The sequence below is a fragment of the Pagrus pagrus genome, assembly GCF_965226575.1.
Source record: "Pagrus pagrus genome assembly, chromosome: 9".
NCBI classification, from domain to species: domain Eukaryota; kingdom Metazoa; phylum Chordata; class Actinopteri; order Spariformes; family Sparidae; genus Pagrus; species Pagrus pagrus.
In genome coordinates, this window is record NC_140193.1 from 30,010,641 (window position 1) to 30,025,802 (window position 15,162).

The following is a 15,162-nucleotide window of genomic DNA, read 5'->3' on the forward strand; positions in this document are numbered from 1 at the left end:
TTCTTCTTACTCCCCTTTTTCTGGTGGCATCTCTCCAGTCGCTGTGCCAGTGTCAGCTATTTGCACAACACCTGCCCTTATATGGTGTTTAGTGGGCATTACCTATGTTAATTACAATTGGCCACGCGCCTCCAATTTACGATCAAGTGGGATTTATCATTTAGCACATCTGGGTTAGAGCAGATTTGGATGGCAAGAACGTTTGGTGCATCTGGAATGGACTTTTCATACTTTTTCTCTTGACAAAAAAGTAATAGAAAATATAAGAGAAATTTAAAAGAATGTTGCTGCATGAGGCCCTTTTTTCTTGGCTCACGTGCAGATACCTCAGCCGTATCTCTGCTCAGCAATCAGCCCAACTACCTTCACCTGCGATTCCTGCCTCACACTGGAAGCCAAGTGAGATTACTCTGCTCTAGCTACTGACTCAAGCTGTTCACCTGCCTGCCCTCATCTTCGTCAAAATCCGTTTTTGTGAAAATAAGCCTGTTAAACTCAACTCCAACCTTCTTGTCTCTACTTCTGGGTCTGCCAGTGAACAAACATAACATAATTCTCTTATTTGAGGCAACACTGGAAATATTCCAGGATGTCAACCTATTCCTTTAACATCCTATTAGCCCAATTCAGTGGCTCTCAAAGTGGGGGGACTTAGGAACTAATTGAATAAATATGACTTATGGAGGGAGACAAGTTTTCTGATGCTATGATGGAGACAATTTCACAAAAAATTCATCTTGGATCTTTTAACTTTTAACTTTTTCCAATTGTGAAGGGGGGTATAACAGAAAGGTAAGAGAAAAGGTAATTTCCATTATGTGTTAGCATCGAGCTAGGGGGCTGAGTGGTTTCATTACGAGGTTTCAGACATACAAATAAACGTACTGTTTGAGTAAACTAAACAGCAAGTTGTTGAGGAATTTCATGAGTTTTGGGGAGATTGATTTAATGTGAGCCGCTACTCTGTCGTACTGATGTAATTTGGTCAGTGCCCTTAAAAGTACCGAGTCCGGTACCCAACCCTAAACATTATGCAGTCGTAAACTGTTTCTCCAAGCTGGTTTCCTCTTGAAGACTTATAAGTATTTACAGTAGTAAGTCCAGAGGTTGTGATGAATATTTGTTCTGCCTTTGAATGTTTAATTGAATAACCAAAATACATTGTATTTCATATATGTAACAAATGATTACACCAAAGCTCAGATCAAATAAAAACAGACAGAAATATATACACTACAGATTGATTGACTGAAATCTTTATTTAGACCATGTAGATTTTTTTTTTTTGTTGTTTTTTGTTTTTTTAAAGACCAAAAACAAACACACCAACAAAAGAATAGTGCATAACCACACAGGTCAGACACACAGTTTTTAACAGTCACATGGGTCTATTCACATGTTTAAAGCACTGTTGGGGATGCTTTCTATGATGAGAGAAAAGGCCTTTCTAAAGACTGTGAGGTACCCAGTCCGTGAAAAAATTAGCATTACCTCTGCATTCTATAGGCTTCAATAGTAAGTTGCTGAGTAAAGGGTTCTCTGAGGGGGGCCACCGATTCTTTATGTTTGGTCAGGTATAAAAGGAAAGGGTTAAACCCCAGATATTCAGGCAGTTCAGGAGCAACAGCAACAACTCATCTGCAGCCAACATGAGCAACACCAGCATGAACATGAGGGGCAAGGTAATTATTTTTTGTAATAAGCAAAAATTACCGTTTACAAAATGAGATCAATACATTCACCTTGGTACTTTTTTTCTAACCAACCACCAACAATTAACTTTTTTCAGATCATCTTCTACGAGGACAGGAACTTCCAGGGTCGTTCCTATGAGTGCATGAGCGACTGCTCTGACATGTCCTCCTACCTGAGCAAGTGCCACTCCTGCAGGGTGGAGAACGGCTGCTTCATGGTCTACGACCGTCCCAACTACATGGGAAACCAGTATTTCATGAGGAGGGGCGAGTATGCTGACTACATGAGCATGATGGGAATGAGAGACTGCATCAGGTCTTGCCGTATGATTCCCATGGTAGGTATAAAAATGCATACTATAGTTCTATCACAGGTGACAAAACTTCATATTGAGACATTCATTTGTTTTGTCTTCTCCAAAAAATAGCACAGAGGCCAGTTCAGGATGAAGATCTACGAGAGGGAGAACTTCGGTGGTCAGATGCATGAGCTGATGGACGACTGCGACAACATCATGGAGCGCTACCGTATGTCCGACTGCATGTCCTGCAACGTGATGGACGGCCACTGGCTGATGTACGAGCAGCCCCAATACAGAGGCAAGATGATGTACCTGAGGCCCGGAGAGTACAGGAGCTTCAGGGAGATGGGCATGAGTGGCACCAGGTTCATGAGCATGAGGCGTATCATGGACATGTGCTAGACATTTTCATTTCGAAATAAAACATTTGGTTCATGAGCACGTATCATGGACTTTTGATACTAAATGCTCACTGAATGTATGAAATACCACGAAATAAAGTGATTGCTGCACTACTTCTTGACTTTTGTCAAACTTATTGCACAGCTGTCAGTCAAATATTCTACTGTATTGAACAATAACATTTTTATGAAGCAAGCAGATTCTAAAATGTTTTTAAATCTGATGAGAAATTTGGCTCTACATTTTACACTCAAAACCAACAGACAAAGCCTTACAATTGATATCCAAAGAAGGATTCATATGCTCAATATTAAATAATTAATTATAATAATAAATTATAATAATAATAAATTAATTTTAGAAACTAAATTAAACTTTCTATCCGAGATAAAACCTTTATTTAGTGTTTCACACATTTACATATACCAACATTTACATGTGTCGCACCTAAATCTCGCTATCGAGGACAATTCAAATCTTCTGGTGATACTGCAGTGGCCCTCGGACCTCAACACACTGCAGCTTAAGAAAACACATGCAAATAGACAAAGCACAAACAATTAAGAAAACTTCCTTATCAATTTGAGAAAACATGTATAGCAGGCCTATTCAACTAGCGGCCCCTGGATCCAGTCCTTTTGAAATTGTCTATGGCCAGCAAGAAACACACTACTCATTCATAACAATGTGAGGTGGCTTAGCAAAAGAAAGGATCTAGACTGTTTCTGTGAACTCTGCCAGGAGGTTGTGTCTTTCCTTGGCACATACAAACACAAATGGGCAGCAAACTTCTTGGAGCGCATGTTGGATGTTTACAGTTTATGGCAAAAGTCTACTTTCTGTGTGACATTTTTGGACTCTTGAACACTTTGAATCTGGAAGTGCAGGGGCGGGAAAAGTCTATCAATGATTTGGTTGAGAGGCTTTGTGCCTTCAGAAGAAAGCCAACTGTTTTCACAACAAACCCTAATGGCAAAAAGTTGCTGCACTTCCCACAACTCCGTGCAGTCATGAGCACAGCACCCAGGGCACACATAACGCATGTCATAACAGACTTCATGACAAAACTGACTCATAACTTCACTGAGAGATTGCAAGACTTTAGCATTCCCACTGAGGTACTGCAGTTTGCTCTCAATCAAACCTGAAGCAGACTTGTGTGTAAAAACAAAAAAGGTAATGGCTTGTACTGACGAGCACCTCTTTCAGATGGAAATGGTTGATGTGCAGTCGTCATTTGGTTTAAAACTTTTGGTCTAACTATGTTAGCAAATATCAGTACCCCATAATCAGGAAAGTTGCAGTGTTAATACTGCAACTCATACGTGTTGGATCTACCAACACGTATGAGTCTAGCTTTTCTCATATGAATGCGATCAAAACAAGGTAACGTTGTTTCACGACCAGTATTTTATTTAACCTTTATTTAAATCTCGAGGGGATCATTGAGGGCAAGCCCTCATTTACAATGATGTCGAGAGCACAGGGGAACAAAGAGACAAACAACAACAAAAACAAACATTGTTGAAAACAATTACATTCAAAAGCAGAGTAGCTGGAAATCATATTTTTAAATTGGTCCATGGAAACGATTGTGTTGAGTTTGAGTGTCTGTTGTAAAGTATTCCAGATTGATGCAGCAGAATAACTGAAAGCATTTTTACCAAATTCAGTGTTAATCCAGGGAACATTGAGCATTAAGTAACCACTCGAACGTGTTGAAAAGTTACTATGAGACCAATTTAATAAAGTGCTAATGTATGATGGCGTGTTGCCTTTCAAGACTTTATAGATGAAAGTGAACCAGTGCATGTCTCGTCTTGTATGTATGAGTAATACGTATATTGTATACTTCGTATGTGTGGTCCCTTATGTCTTTGTCAGTTCGTCCTGTGTTATCCTGCATTCCCCTTGTTTTACTTAGTTGTACTTTGTTCTTCTTAGTTGGCCTTTTGTGTTGCTACTTTGTTTGAAAGAAAAGAGATGCATGCATGACCAGTTTATTACGTAGGCGTAGGCAAAACCATGTAAAACAGTGGGAAGATATATCATTGATATAAAAGACAATTGAGGCACTGATTCTGGGATATATAACCAGTTAAATGGTTACAGGTGAAACATAAATGCCATTGTACCCTTCTCCTTGCTGTATGAAGTACTTCTTTACAACACCATGACTTTGAATTGTGTGTACATTTTGTTACTTTGCTGACTGTTTTTACCATTGTGCAAAAATCCTATCCACTCAAGACCTAGCATATGCTTATGCATCATGGTCATTTTCGTATTAGAAACAATCCACTTCCACTGTTAGTAGCATGGTAACTAATAGCCCCACACTCTATTGTTGTTCATTTAGGAGGCTCGTCATTGAGCCCGTTTCCATGACCACAATAATCCGATAACTGGGAATAATCAGGTTGTGATAACATATAACATCAGTACTACTGCAAATTGACCTATTAGCTGAATTAAATTGTATTAAATTAAATTAAAATTGTATAAATTGTTTTATTGTATTAAACATATACAGTGTGCTCCCTCATAAACAATATAAAGTAATTAACAGTGGGAAATGCCAAAATTGTCACAAACTTCTAAGTATCAATTTTCCTCTCACATGTAGGCTATGTGTAGCCTGACTATCTGCAAGAAATGGCCGTCAGCATGGACAATACACATTTAGTGCCAGTACAGTAAGCAAACACATCTAGGCATACATTGAAGCCACACAGAAAATCAAAGGTCTAATCAATTTGATTCAGATTGTACACCTAGGCTTAGATTACTGCTCAAGTTGGCAATATTGTCCAAATAAGACTACCTCATTTTGAGCAATTATAAACAAAACAATATCATTGCTAACAGTCACTCAAATTAATTATGCTCACATCAGCGTCCACTTGAGATGTCAAACCAAACTGAGCACCATGCTGCATTAAACATTATACTAAGGGACTCAAATAACCTGCCTGCAGGGCTTGCAGGCATTTGTGTTATTAATAAGTAGTGACTAAAGTATTGAAAGGTTTCAAACCCTGTATGAATTGCAAATGAAACATGGAAGGGGCATCGGACAAGAAACCTGGACAGAGTTGCAATTGCTGTCAACCCTTTATGACTAATGGTAGCCACTTAAGGCTATAAAGTTGAATATATTTCAACGTCTAAAAACTGCTAAAAAAACACACAACCAGCAGCGTAGGAGAGGAGCCATGAGAACCATAAGAAAACAAGGGTTTTGCTAGCAACAGGTTTCTAGCACCACTTCTCTGTGTCATTGATCTCTAAGCAAACACATTTTCTCCAAGCAGGCACTTTCAAAAAATACTTGGAAGGTGATTGGACGAACCATCTGTCTGTAACCGTCTATCATAGTCTAAGCTCTAGCTGTGCCAGTTGCTAAATCAAACCAAAGCCAGTTAGGGGAGAAAAATGAAAACATCTTTTCGTTCAAGAAAAGCCTTTAGTGCTGTTCTTTGCTCTCCTTTTAAAGTAGTCATATTAATGTTAGTTTTATTTGGGGGTCCTAGTAGAAAAGGTTTACATACTTTAATTTTCCAAAAACACATTCTTTTTTATGCCGAGCAAGGTAGTGTGATCGAAAATAACACAACTACAGCTGGTAACCATAGCTGCGGTACAGCCGTATACATTTTATAATATGAATATATATATATGTATACGCCTGTTACATAGTGATGCACATAAGTTACTGAAGTAAAGGCTTGACTTCAAACCAGGCGTTTCAGGCAGTGCAGACGCAGTGTTTTCTGTGGGAGAGAGTCATTCCTTTTGGCCTGGACTTTGGGCTTTTTCACTTTGAAGACCGTTGACATAAACAAAAATGCTTCATAACACAATAAAGGAAAGGACATGGATGTTCGATAATTTTTTGGACCAGCCACAAGCCTGTAGCTTGAAGCCTGTCAAGATGGATTTGCGAGATTACATAACTTTTCAGCTATCTCACAAGGTAAAAAACAGTTACCAATTTAAGTAAATTCACTTCAATTCTGGTTTACCATTAATTCTGCAATTACGGGCCAGTGTTTTATTCCAGATGGTTATGATTAAGCATTGTGAACTTGCTATTACGTTAGCTCCTTTTTGCACCTATTTTATTTTTTTTTATGTCAGCCTTTATCACATACTGTCTTTGATGTATTTGCTTTGAGTTATTTCTTTCCCCCATCATAAAATCTACTCAGATCAGTTTAAACTGTTCATATACCAGTGTGTTAATTAAAGGCAAACATAAAGTACAGAAATCTTTGATTTTTTTTAATCAATTCAGATTGTTAAAGTAACTTTGATTGAATAGCCCCCGGCATAACACAGGTGTCCCACTGAAACAGTCATGACAAGCTTAGAACCGGGGGGGGTGGGGGGGTCCTTTGTGTTAACTGATCAAAAGGGTCACATTTCTGAAGTCTTCGAGGGCCCAGTCATGTGATTATATGACACAGTTACAGAGGCCTGCACAGTGCTCTGTACCATGTTGCTGTGTCAGGGGTTTAAATGAGGCCCCACTGACTGTGTAGGGTTTGGTCGGGTATAAGAGCAAGGGTTAAACCAGACAGGACAGCAGTGCAGCAGTAGCATCAGCAACAGCAGCAGCTCAATTACCACAAGTATGACCACCACTGATATGAGCATGGGCAAGGTAAACTTGTAATTTTACATACAAATTACAAATGTTAGGACTATTATTTACGCAAAATATCAAGTAAAGTATTGTGCATGATTCCACTATCAATTTACGTATCCCTTGTTTTTCAGATCATCTTCTACGAGGACAGGAACTTCCAGGGTCGTTCCTATGAGTGCATGAGCGACTGCTCTGACATGTCCTCCTACCTGAGCAGGTGCCACTCCTGCAGGGTGGAGAGCGGCTGCTTCATGGTCTACGACCGTCCCAACTACATGGGAAACCAGTATTTCATGAGGAGGGGCGAGTACGCTGACTACATGAGCATGATGGGAATGAGCAGTGGTATCAGGTCTTGCCGTATGATCCCCATGGTAGGTATAAAACAATATTTGTCATTCTATGGTTCTGTTATGGGTGATTTCCCCCACAAAAGTATTAAGTTATTCATTTGTTTTTATTTTTTCTAAAATATAGCACAGAGGCCAGTTCAGGATGAGGATCTACGAGAGGGAGAACTTCGGTGGTCAGATGAATGAGCTGATGGACGACTGCGACAACATCATGGAGCGCTACCGTATGTCCGACTGCATGTCCTGCAACGTGATGGACGGCCACTGGCTGATGTACGAGCAGCCCCACTACAGAGGCAAGATGATGTACCTGAGGCCCGGAGAGTACAGGAGCTTCAGGGACATGGGCATGAGTGGCACCAGGTTCATGAGCATGAGGCGTATCATGGACATGTGCTAGACGTTTTCATTTCTGAAATAAAAAATGAAAGATAAAACAAAAACTTACTCTTGTGACTGTTTTTTCCTGTTTTTCACGTTTACAAAAAATGACTTCATCTGATACATTGAATAAACACTGTGGACTAATGAGGATCAAAATATGAAGAGGGTGAAATTCATGATCATTAAGGAATGTTTGACCATATGTCCCATCAGAATGTTTAATTTCTGCCTTGACATGGTTACCCACTGTCCTTCACCATTGGCAAGCTCCTGTTAGTAGTAGACTCTTGGTGTCTGTAGGTTCAGATAAAGATGATCCTTGAAGAGATTCCAGACTTCCTTAATAATAATAATGACATAAGAGACAACATTGAACAAGAGTTATACACACATTGTCTGGTGCCCTCCTGTCGGATGACATGATGATACGAGAATCTCTATGACTTATGACATACTGTATAAAGCTGAGTGAATGTAATGTTACTTTAAGCTTTTGGTGAGGATGTGTCCGTGTATACAATCTTATTTGTGAGATTCTCAATGAGGTGCCACCATTTCTTGTGGATATTTCTGACCTCATCTAAAGTAGTAGTTGTCAGACCTGAACCTGTTAGAGTGAGGCTGTATTATTCAATACAATACTATACAATATACAGTTAAACAATACAATAAACAATATTATTCAATATTTCCTATTATTTTTACTCACTATTGTTTCTTAATTGTTATAATATTTTTTATAAATCTGATCATTATCGAAAACTCCAAGATAGCATCATAAAATACAATAAATACAATACTAACAACGTTTACATGCTATAAAGAGTATGAATAATATCCAGTTAACCATTACCAGGTTGAGTCCCCATTTAAAATAATTAAAACAATACCTTTTAGATATACAGTTTACTATTTGTTGTACATGCTTTTTTGTTGCGCTGTCTAAATCTTGACTAACATGTGGAGATATACACTATTTGTTTTATCAAACATTTTCCTTCGCTATAGCGTTCATTCACATCTTTAAATTAATACAAGCACATTTGAATGAGTGCTTAAGATCATTTACTTCCATTTGGACCAGTGGGACATTTTTGTTCAATAGAGTTTGCAGTGTCAGTCTAGCGATACAAATTGAGATAACAAGACATTTACTGAACTGTTGATTTACACTATGCCGTAAAAAATATTCACACACGTTCGTTCTATCTTATTATTTTCAGTATGTTACCTCTTGAGTTGAATCGTCTTCATTATCGTTGATAATAGTCAAAGTAATCAAAAATGTGAATGATAGATAAAGAAGCCATTTGATCTAGAATGATACAAATTGTGAGAGGGTGCATAATAACCCTTTGCCATCAGCATTCATGAACAGAGGGACGAACATTGCATGCTCATGCTGACTCATGGCTTCCATACAATAGTGCCATCAATTGTTTGGATGTCACGTTAGGTATAAAAAAGGCCCATGTCCAGGATAGGATTGCTATAGCATCACTCATTCTATCAGCCACCATGCACGGCAAGGTAAGTGGTTCACAGATACTTTACTATCCTTTTTCCCCTATGATGCATGCTTACATTCAGTTCTTATCATTGCTTCATTATAACCTTATGTTGTATTGAGCAGAGAAAAGCTCCATTGATGCATAATGATCCATAATGCTTTCTGTTTACTTGTTGGGATTGGTAACCATCCACGATGATACTAAACTTCGACTTTTCTGTCGGGTTCTAGATCATCTTCTACGAGGACAGGAACTTCCAGGGTCGCTCCTATGAGACCAGCAGCGACTGTGCGGACATGTCCTCCCACCTGAGCAGGTGCCACTCCTGCAAGGTGGAGAGCGGCTGCTTCATGATCTACGACCGTCCCAACTACATGGGTCAGCAATACCTCCTTAAGAGAGGGGAGTATTCTGACTATCAGCGCATGATGGGTTTTGGTGACTGCATCAGGTCCTGTCGTATGATCCCCATGGTATGAAATTCAGAAGCACCACATATCTCACACGACTGCTCAAAGGATTTAAGTTTTGATCAGAATGACTAATCACAATATATTTAAATGGTCTATTAACAGCACAAAGGGTCCTATAAAATAAAGATCTACGAGAGGGAGAACTTCGGTGGTCAGATGAATGAGGTGATGGACGACTGCGACAACATCCAGGACCGCTACCACATGTCTGACTGCCAGTCCTGCAACGTGATGGACGGCCACTGGCTGATGTATGAGCAGCCCCAATACAGAGGCAGGATGATGTACCTGAGGCCTGGAGAGTACAGGAGCTTCAGAGGCCTGGGATATGATGGAATGAGATTCAGCTCTATCAGACGCATTACAGACTCCTGTTAACTTCAAACAAATTTGTTCTAAAAAGAAACTGACCTCAGAAATAAAAGAAAGTTCATATTTAATATGGCATATTGGTAACCTATTAATTTGACTCATTGTGTTTGTGTTTGTTTAATGTGAATGCAAAATTTGATTTTAAAAAAATGGAACGAGTATAGTTATATAGAGTAAGTGTTGTTGCTCATTGATCAGTTCTATTATCCTCTACATCATACTGTAGAAGAGAGACCTCAAATGTTGTCATTTACAACCTCATATTTTCACCGGGGGGAAAAAAAACTTTTGGTTATCCATAAATATTCTTCATAATATATAAATGGGGGGAATGTCTGTAATCCTCTTGTAGATTAAAGTAAACATGCAGTTACAAAGAAATGCATTATGATTAAGGTTGTATTTGTAGATTTTAAACATTTGAAACAACAGTAGTAAAATAGTTAAGACTGATGTTGTCGTTACAGGTTTTAAAAATAAATACAGATATTTTAAAGTGTAGCTTTGAGTATAAAAACATTAATTTAGATATATGGAATTATTTTTCACATAAAATATCACATACCGCGAGGTATAAATAGTTCAACAACTGCAGGCTAAGCAAATCACAGTTTTTGATTCTCTAAAGCATTTTAACTTTGGCTGGTTCAGTTGTTAAAGGCACAATCCATGAGCGGTGTGGAGCACACATTTCACCCCAACATTAGAGACCACATAGACATATGGACTCAGGTTTGTGTGCAAACCATGTAGACTCCAATGAATAGTTGCCTTATATGGACTGGGCTTTAACATGATGGCAATATTCAAGAAGCCTAAACAATAAATGCAGTATTATTCACAGCACTTGTTTTTAACATCATTACCATTAGGGAATACCAATAGAATTTAAACTGGATACTCTTCCAAAGAGAACTAACTGCTGTGGAGTCTTCACAGTTAGTAATTTCTTGTTCCTAGAAAATCAAAAAGCAGTTTAAGGAGCAATTTGTACGATACAGCTGGAGTTTTAGTTTAAAACAAGAGTGAAGAAACAACAGTGTTGATACTGTATTATTTCAGTCCTGACAGTGGAAAGATGGAACTTAAGGTTCATTGTTTGTGTCAAAAAACATGAAAAAAATAAGTTTAATGTGTCAAATAACTAACCAGAGTATACACCAAATGGATATAGTAAACAATCATTTTATTGCCATTATCTTTTCATCAAGTGGTTTAAAAGTCCTATTTGTAAGAAAATGTGATTTTTGAATCTCATTCCCAACTCGTCAAATATTGATGCTTTGGGATTTTACGTTGGGTCGGCCGCCGTCCCAAAGTATCACTTTTTCGTGAGTTGAAAATGAGACTCAAAAATTAACTTTTCTTACAAACAGGACCTTCAAGCAATAAAACAATAATTATCCACTTATTTCACCTTGTTGTATCTACACAATTTTTTCAAGATGCATAAAATTCTGAAGAAGTACTTTATTTATTAGACATGCACAAACAGGACCTATACACATGCATTAGTGGAGAGGTGTCAGCAGGGGGGCTTCCCATGTGAGGCTCCAGGTGCAATTAAGGGTTTGGTGCCTTGCTCAAGGGTACCCCAGCAGTGCACAGGGGGTGAACCGGCACTTCTCCAGCTATCAGTCCTCTCTCTGTTTAGACTGGTCCAAGCGGGTCTTCAACCAGCAACCCTTCAGTCCCCAGACCAAGTCCCTGAGGACAGAGCAGGAAAACCCAAAGTGTAAAGTGGGTATTGGTAACAGGCAACACTATTCACTTGCCTCATGAGCTTAATGTTGGGTTAAAGCTGCTTTCAGTATTTTTTGACACTAGAGGGCAGAAACAATTTCAAAGAAACATAGCCAGGAATACAACAAATCTGTCATACATCATCATGTCCATCTCAATATGTAGCAACTGTATATTTTTGACTATTTTTTTGTAAAACAAAGTTAGAAATTAATTAAAGTTTAAACCTTACTATGGTTTATTAAGACACTTCTCCTAAGTGCTGTACCTGTATATGTGTGGTGAATCTTGCTATGAATCCTGCACATGTGAACAATAAGCTTTGAAGGATAGCTGAAATCCCTAATGGCACAGACAATGTAATAGTTCCATGGTCACCAGATAAGGCTCTCCAATATGATGAAAAATCTGATTTTATTATCAGCATAATGTTTCAGGAAATATTTGCTTCACAACCTTTTCAATTATGGTGTACTGTTCCACACCTTAAAAACCCATAGAATTGAAGTATTTTTTTATAAGTTTTTTTTTTTTTACTAAATTACTGTAGAGCAGGAAGAAAACCTCCAACTGCCTCAAACACATTTTCAAATGCATTTGTGTCAGTTTTACTTTTGGAGATAAAAGACTGTTCTGGCGTCACAGTTATTAAATGGCTTTACAATCAAATTCTACCAATTTCATCAAGTGAGCAGAAATTAGGTGGTTACTAATGAAGACTTGCTAATTGGTTGCTCATAAAGGGTTAAAGTCAGAAGTCCATTCGTAAACATACTCTCTTCATTGGCATCATTTAAAAGTGTGAGTAAATACAGTTTATTGATGAAGTGTTTTCAACTATAAAACAGAATGACTGATTGAATGCGATCAATTATATGTCAGCTTTGAAAAGACTTATTAAAGTCTGTTTTTGTTTGTTTTCTCCTCATGATGATATTCAGCTGCTTGTGTTAATGTTTTTTTCTGCCAATAAATGTTATGCTATGATATGTTATGTTATGATATTTGTGCTGTTCTGACATGTTCTGTTTTATTAGTATGACACATTATCATATCAATAAAGTACTCTATCCATACATGTATGAGTTTGTTTCTGCTTAAAATACAATAAGGCTTTTTAAAGACTTTGTTTTTAAACTATTTGTATGAATAAATGCATGTGACAAAAGATTGTTTTAAGAATAAATCAAAGAAGACTTTCAGACATGAGGCCTTTGGTCTTGTGTGCAGATCAGTATTCCAAACCATGAAATTCACTGTAAACAATGATGAGGCTGATTAAAACAGATACGAAAAAAATGCTGAAATATACACATAAGACAGACATTTTACTGATTAAAACATCAGATTAGAGGTAACATATTTCATAAGCCGCTCAACGTAAAGGTATGTTTGTGGAAAACACAGTCTCTATTATTCAGCAGCAAAGACAATACAAAGCGGGGCCTCTTCTCACAAATGCAACCACCGCAAATCATGATCTGTTGAAGGTCACTTTGAATTGAACAGTACACGGGGGCCTCTGCTCCATGTTGCGCTGTCAGGAATTTGAACAATAGGGTCATGTATCCTTTTGGTGCCAGGTCAGGTATAAAAGCTGCAGGGGTACATCAAGACATTGTGCAGTCACTTTGAGCCAAAACAGTAGTAACAGTAGCCATGACCATGGGCAAGGTGTGTACAGCTGTAGCTTTTGATTCCATACATATTTAGTTTAATATGATATATATAGAAAAAATAATAATTTGTACTGTATACAATCTGTACTACACTGTGGTGTCATCCTAATGGCTTCTTCTTTTTTTTCAGATCATCTTCTACGAGGACAGGAACTTCCAGGGTCGTTCCTATGAGACCAGCAGCGACTGCGCTGACATGTCCTCCTACCTGAGCAGGTGCCACTCCTGCAGGGTGGAGAGCGGCTGCTTCATGGTCTACGACCGCACTAACTACATGGGAAACCAGTTCTTTGCCAGGAGAGGAGAGTACTCTGACTACCAGCGTATGGGCATGAGTGATTGCATCAGGTCTTGCCGCATGATCCCCATGGTACTGTTACTCACTATTTCCTTTTCATTTGAAATTACACCTTCCATGTATGAAAAATATTGAACCCGGTGAAAGCAAATAACGGTATTTGAAGAAGGATTTTAATGGCTCATTCTCACTTATTTCAATTTACAGCACAGAGGCCAGTTCAGGATGAGGATCTACGAGAGGGAGAACTTCGGTGGTCAGATGCATGAGCTGATGGACGACTGTGACAACATGATGGACCGCTACCGTATGAACGAATGCCAGTCCTGCAACGTGATGGACGGCCACTGGCTGATGTACGAGCAGCCCCAATACAGAGGCAAGATGATGTACCTGAGGCCCGGAGAGTACAGGAGCTTCAGGGACATGGGCATGAGTGGCACCAGGTTCATGAGCATGAGGCGCATCATGGATTCCTGTTATTAAAGCACAAATGTATAAAGGCAAGATTTAAATAAAATCTTGTGATTGTCTTTTAAATGAATTCCTCTGTTACTTATCACTAAATGGCCTTAAACACAAAAAATGCAACCTAATATCACGGTAAAGAGGTTGCATAGAAGGTAGATTTATGCACTAAAAAAGGTTATTTATTTAAACAACATGGATACAGATTGTTCTGTTTCATTACTTGCTTCAAATCTGAAAAGCCTACATACTGTTTATGTTTATCAATAACAGATACAGTATCTGTTTGATAACTGACTTCCAACTAGAGGGATACTTTGAGGAAGACTGACAACAAAGTCCTCCATGGCACATGGTGGCCTCTTGACATTAAATTCAATCAGGCGGTCAATAAGTAACAACCATTTCAGGCACACTCAGTAATTACAATATAACATGTAGGTTTGGAAAATAAAAGTTTAGCATACATTTTTTATTAGGTGGTTCTAAACAAAGTGTTTCATTTTCCAGGCAACAATGTTGGTCGTCCTGTCACAAGGCAGACAGCAAGCCTTACTGTACCATAGGAACTCACATAAGTGCAAAAATATTTATTTTGAATAATTGGAGAAAAAAAAGAAAAGCATCATATAGAATAACACCTGCTTCTTTTTTTCAAGCACAGTCATATTTCCTTATATTTCTAAACACTTGGTGTTGACCATACCTGTACAAAGTAATTCATATCACTGATTTACACATGTATATGTTAAGAGGCTAAATATTTTCAGCAATGATTCTACTTTTCTTTTTACAACAAGATATTGAGTTTGTTATAAACTCTGTCACTCTG

General features: G+C 38.3%; 4 protein-coding genes across 4 annotated transcripts; all 4 read left to right on the top strand.

Annotated features, from left to right (window-relative positions):
* Positions 1–1,626: 1,626 nt before the first annotated feature.
* On the top strand, positions 1,627–2,511 carry LOC311263135 (gamma-crystallin M3-like). Its single transcript, XM_084363036.1, has 3 exons — positions 1,627–1,682; positions 1,790–2,032; positions 2,123–2,511. The coding sequence occupies exons 1-3, from the start codon at positions 1,650–1,652 to the stop codon at positions 2,396–2,398; spliced, it is 552 nt and encodes a 183-aa protein (XP_084219162.1). The 5' UTR covers positions 1,627–1,649; the 3' UTR covers positions 2,399–2,511.
* Positions 2,512–7,000: 4,489 nt separating this feature from the next.
* On the top strand, positions 7,001–7,811 carry LOC311263136 (gamma-crystallin M3-like). Its single transcript, XM_084363037.1, has 3 exons — positions 7,001–7,064; positions 7,181–7,423; positions 7,527–7,811. Exons 1-3 carry the CDS (start codon positions 7,035–7,037, stop codon positions 7,800–7,802), a joined length of 549 nt encoding a protein of 182 aa, XP_084219163.1. The 5' UTR covers positions 7,001–7,034; the 3' UTR covers positions 7,803–7,811.
* A 1,484-nt stretch (positions 7,812–9,295) lies between these two features.
* Positions 9,296–10,210, top strand: LOC311263138 (gamma-crystallin M3-like). The gene is made up of 3 exons (XM_084363039.1): positions 9,296–9,316; positions 9,528–9,770; positions 9,873–10,210. Exons 1-3 carry the CDS (start codon positions 9,305–9,307, stop codon positions 10,146–10,148), a joined length of 531 nt encoding a protein of 176 aa, XP_084219165.1. The 5' UTR covers positions 9,296–9,304; the 3' UTR covers positions 10,149–10,210.
* Positions 10,211–13,507: 3,297 nt separating this feature from the next.
* LOC311263137 (gamma-crystallin M3-like) lies at positions 13,508–14,376 on the top strand. The gene is made up of 3 exons (XM_084363038.1): positions 13,508–13,559; positions 13,695–13,934; positions 14,070–14,376. The coding sequence occupies exons 1-3, from the start codon at positions 13,545–13,547 to the stop codon at positions 14,346–14,348; spliced, it is 534 nt and encodes a 177-aa protein (XP_084219164.1). The 5' UTR covers positions 13,508–13,544; the 3' UTR covers positions 14,349–14,376.
* The last annotated feature ends 786 nt before the right edge of the window (positions 14,377–15,162 follow it).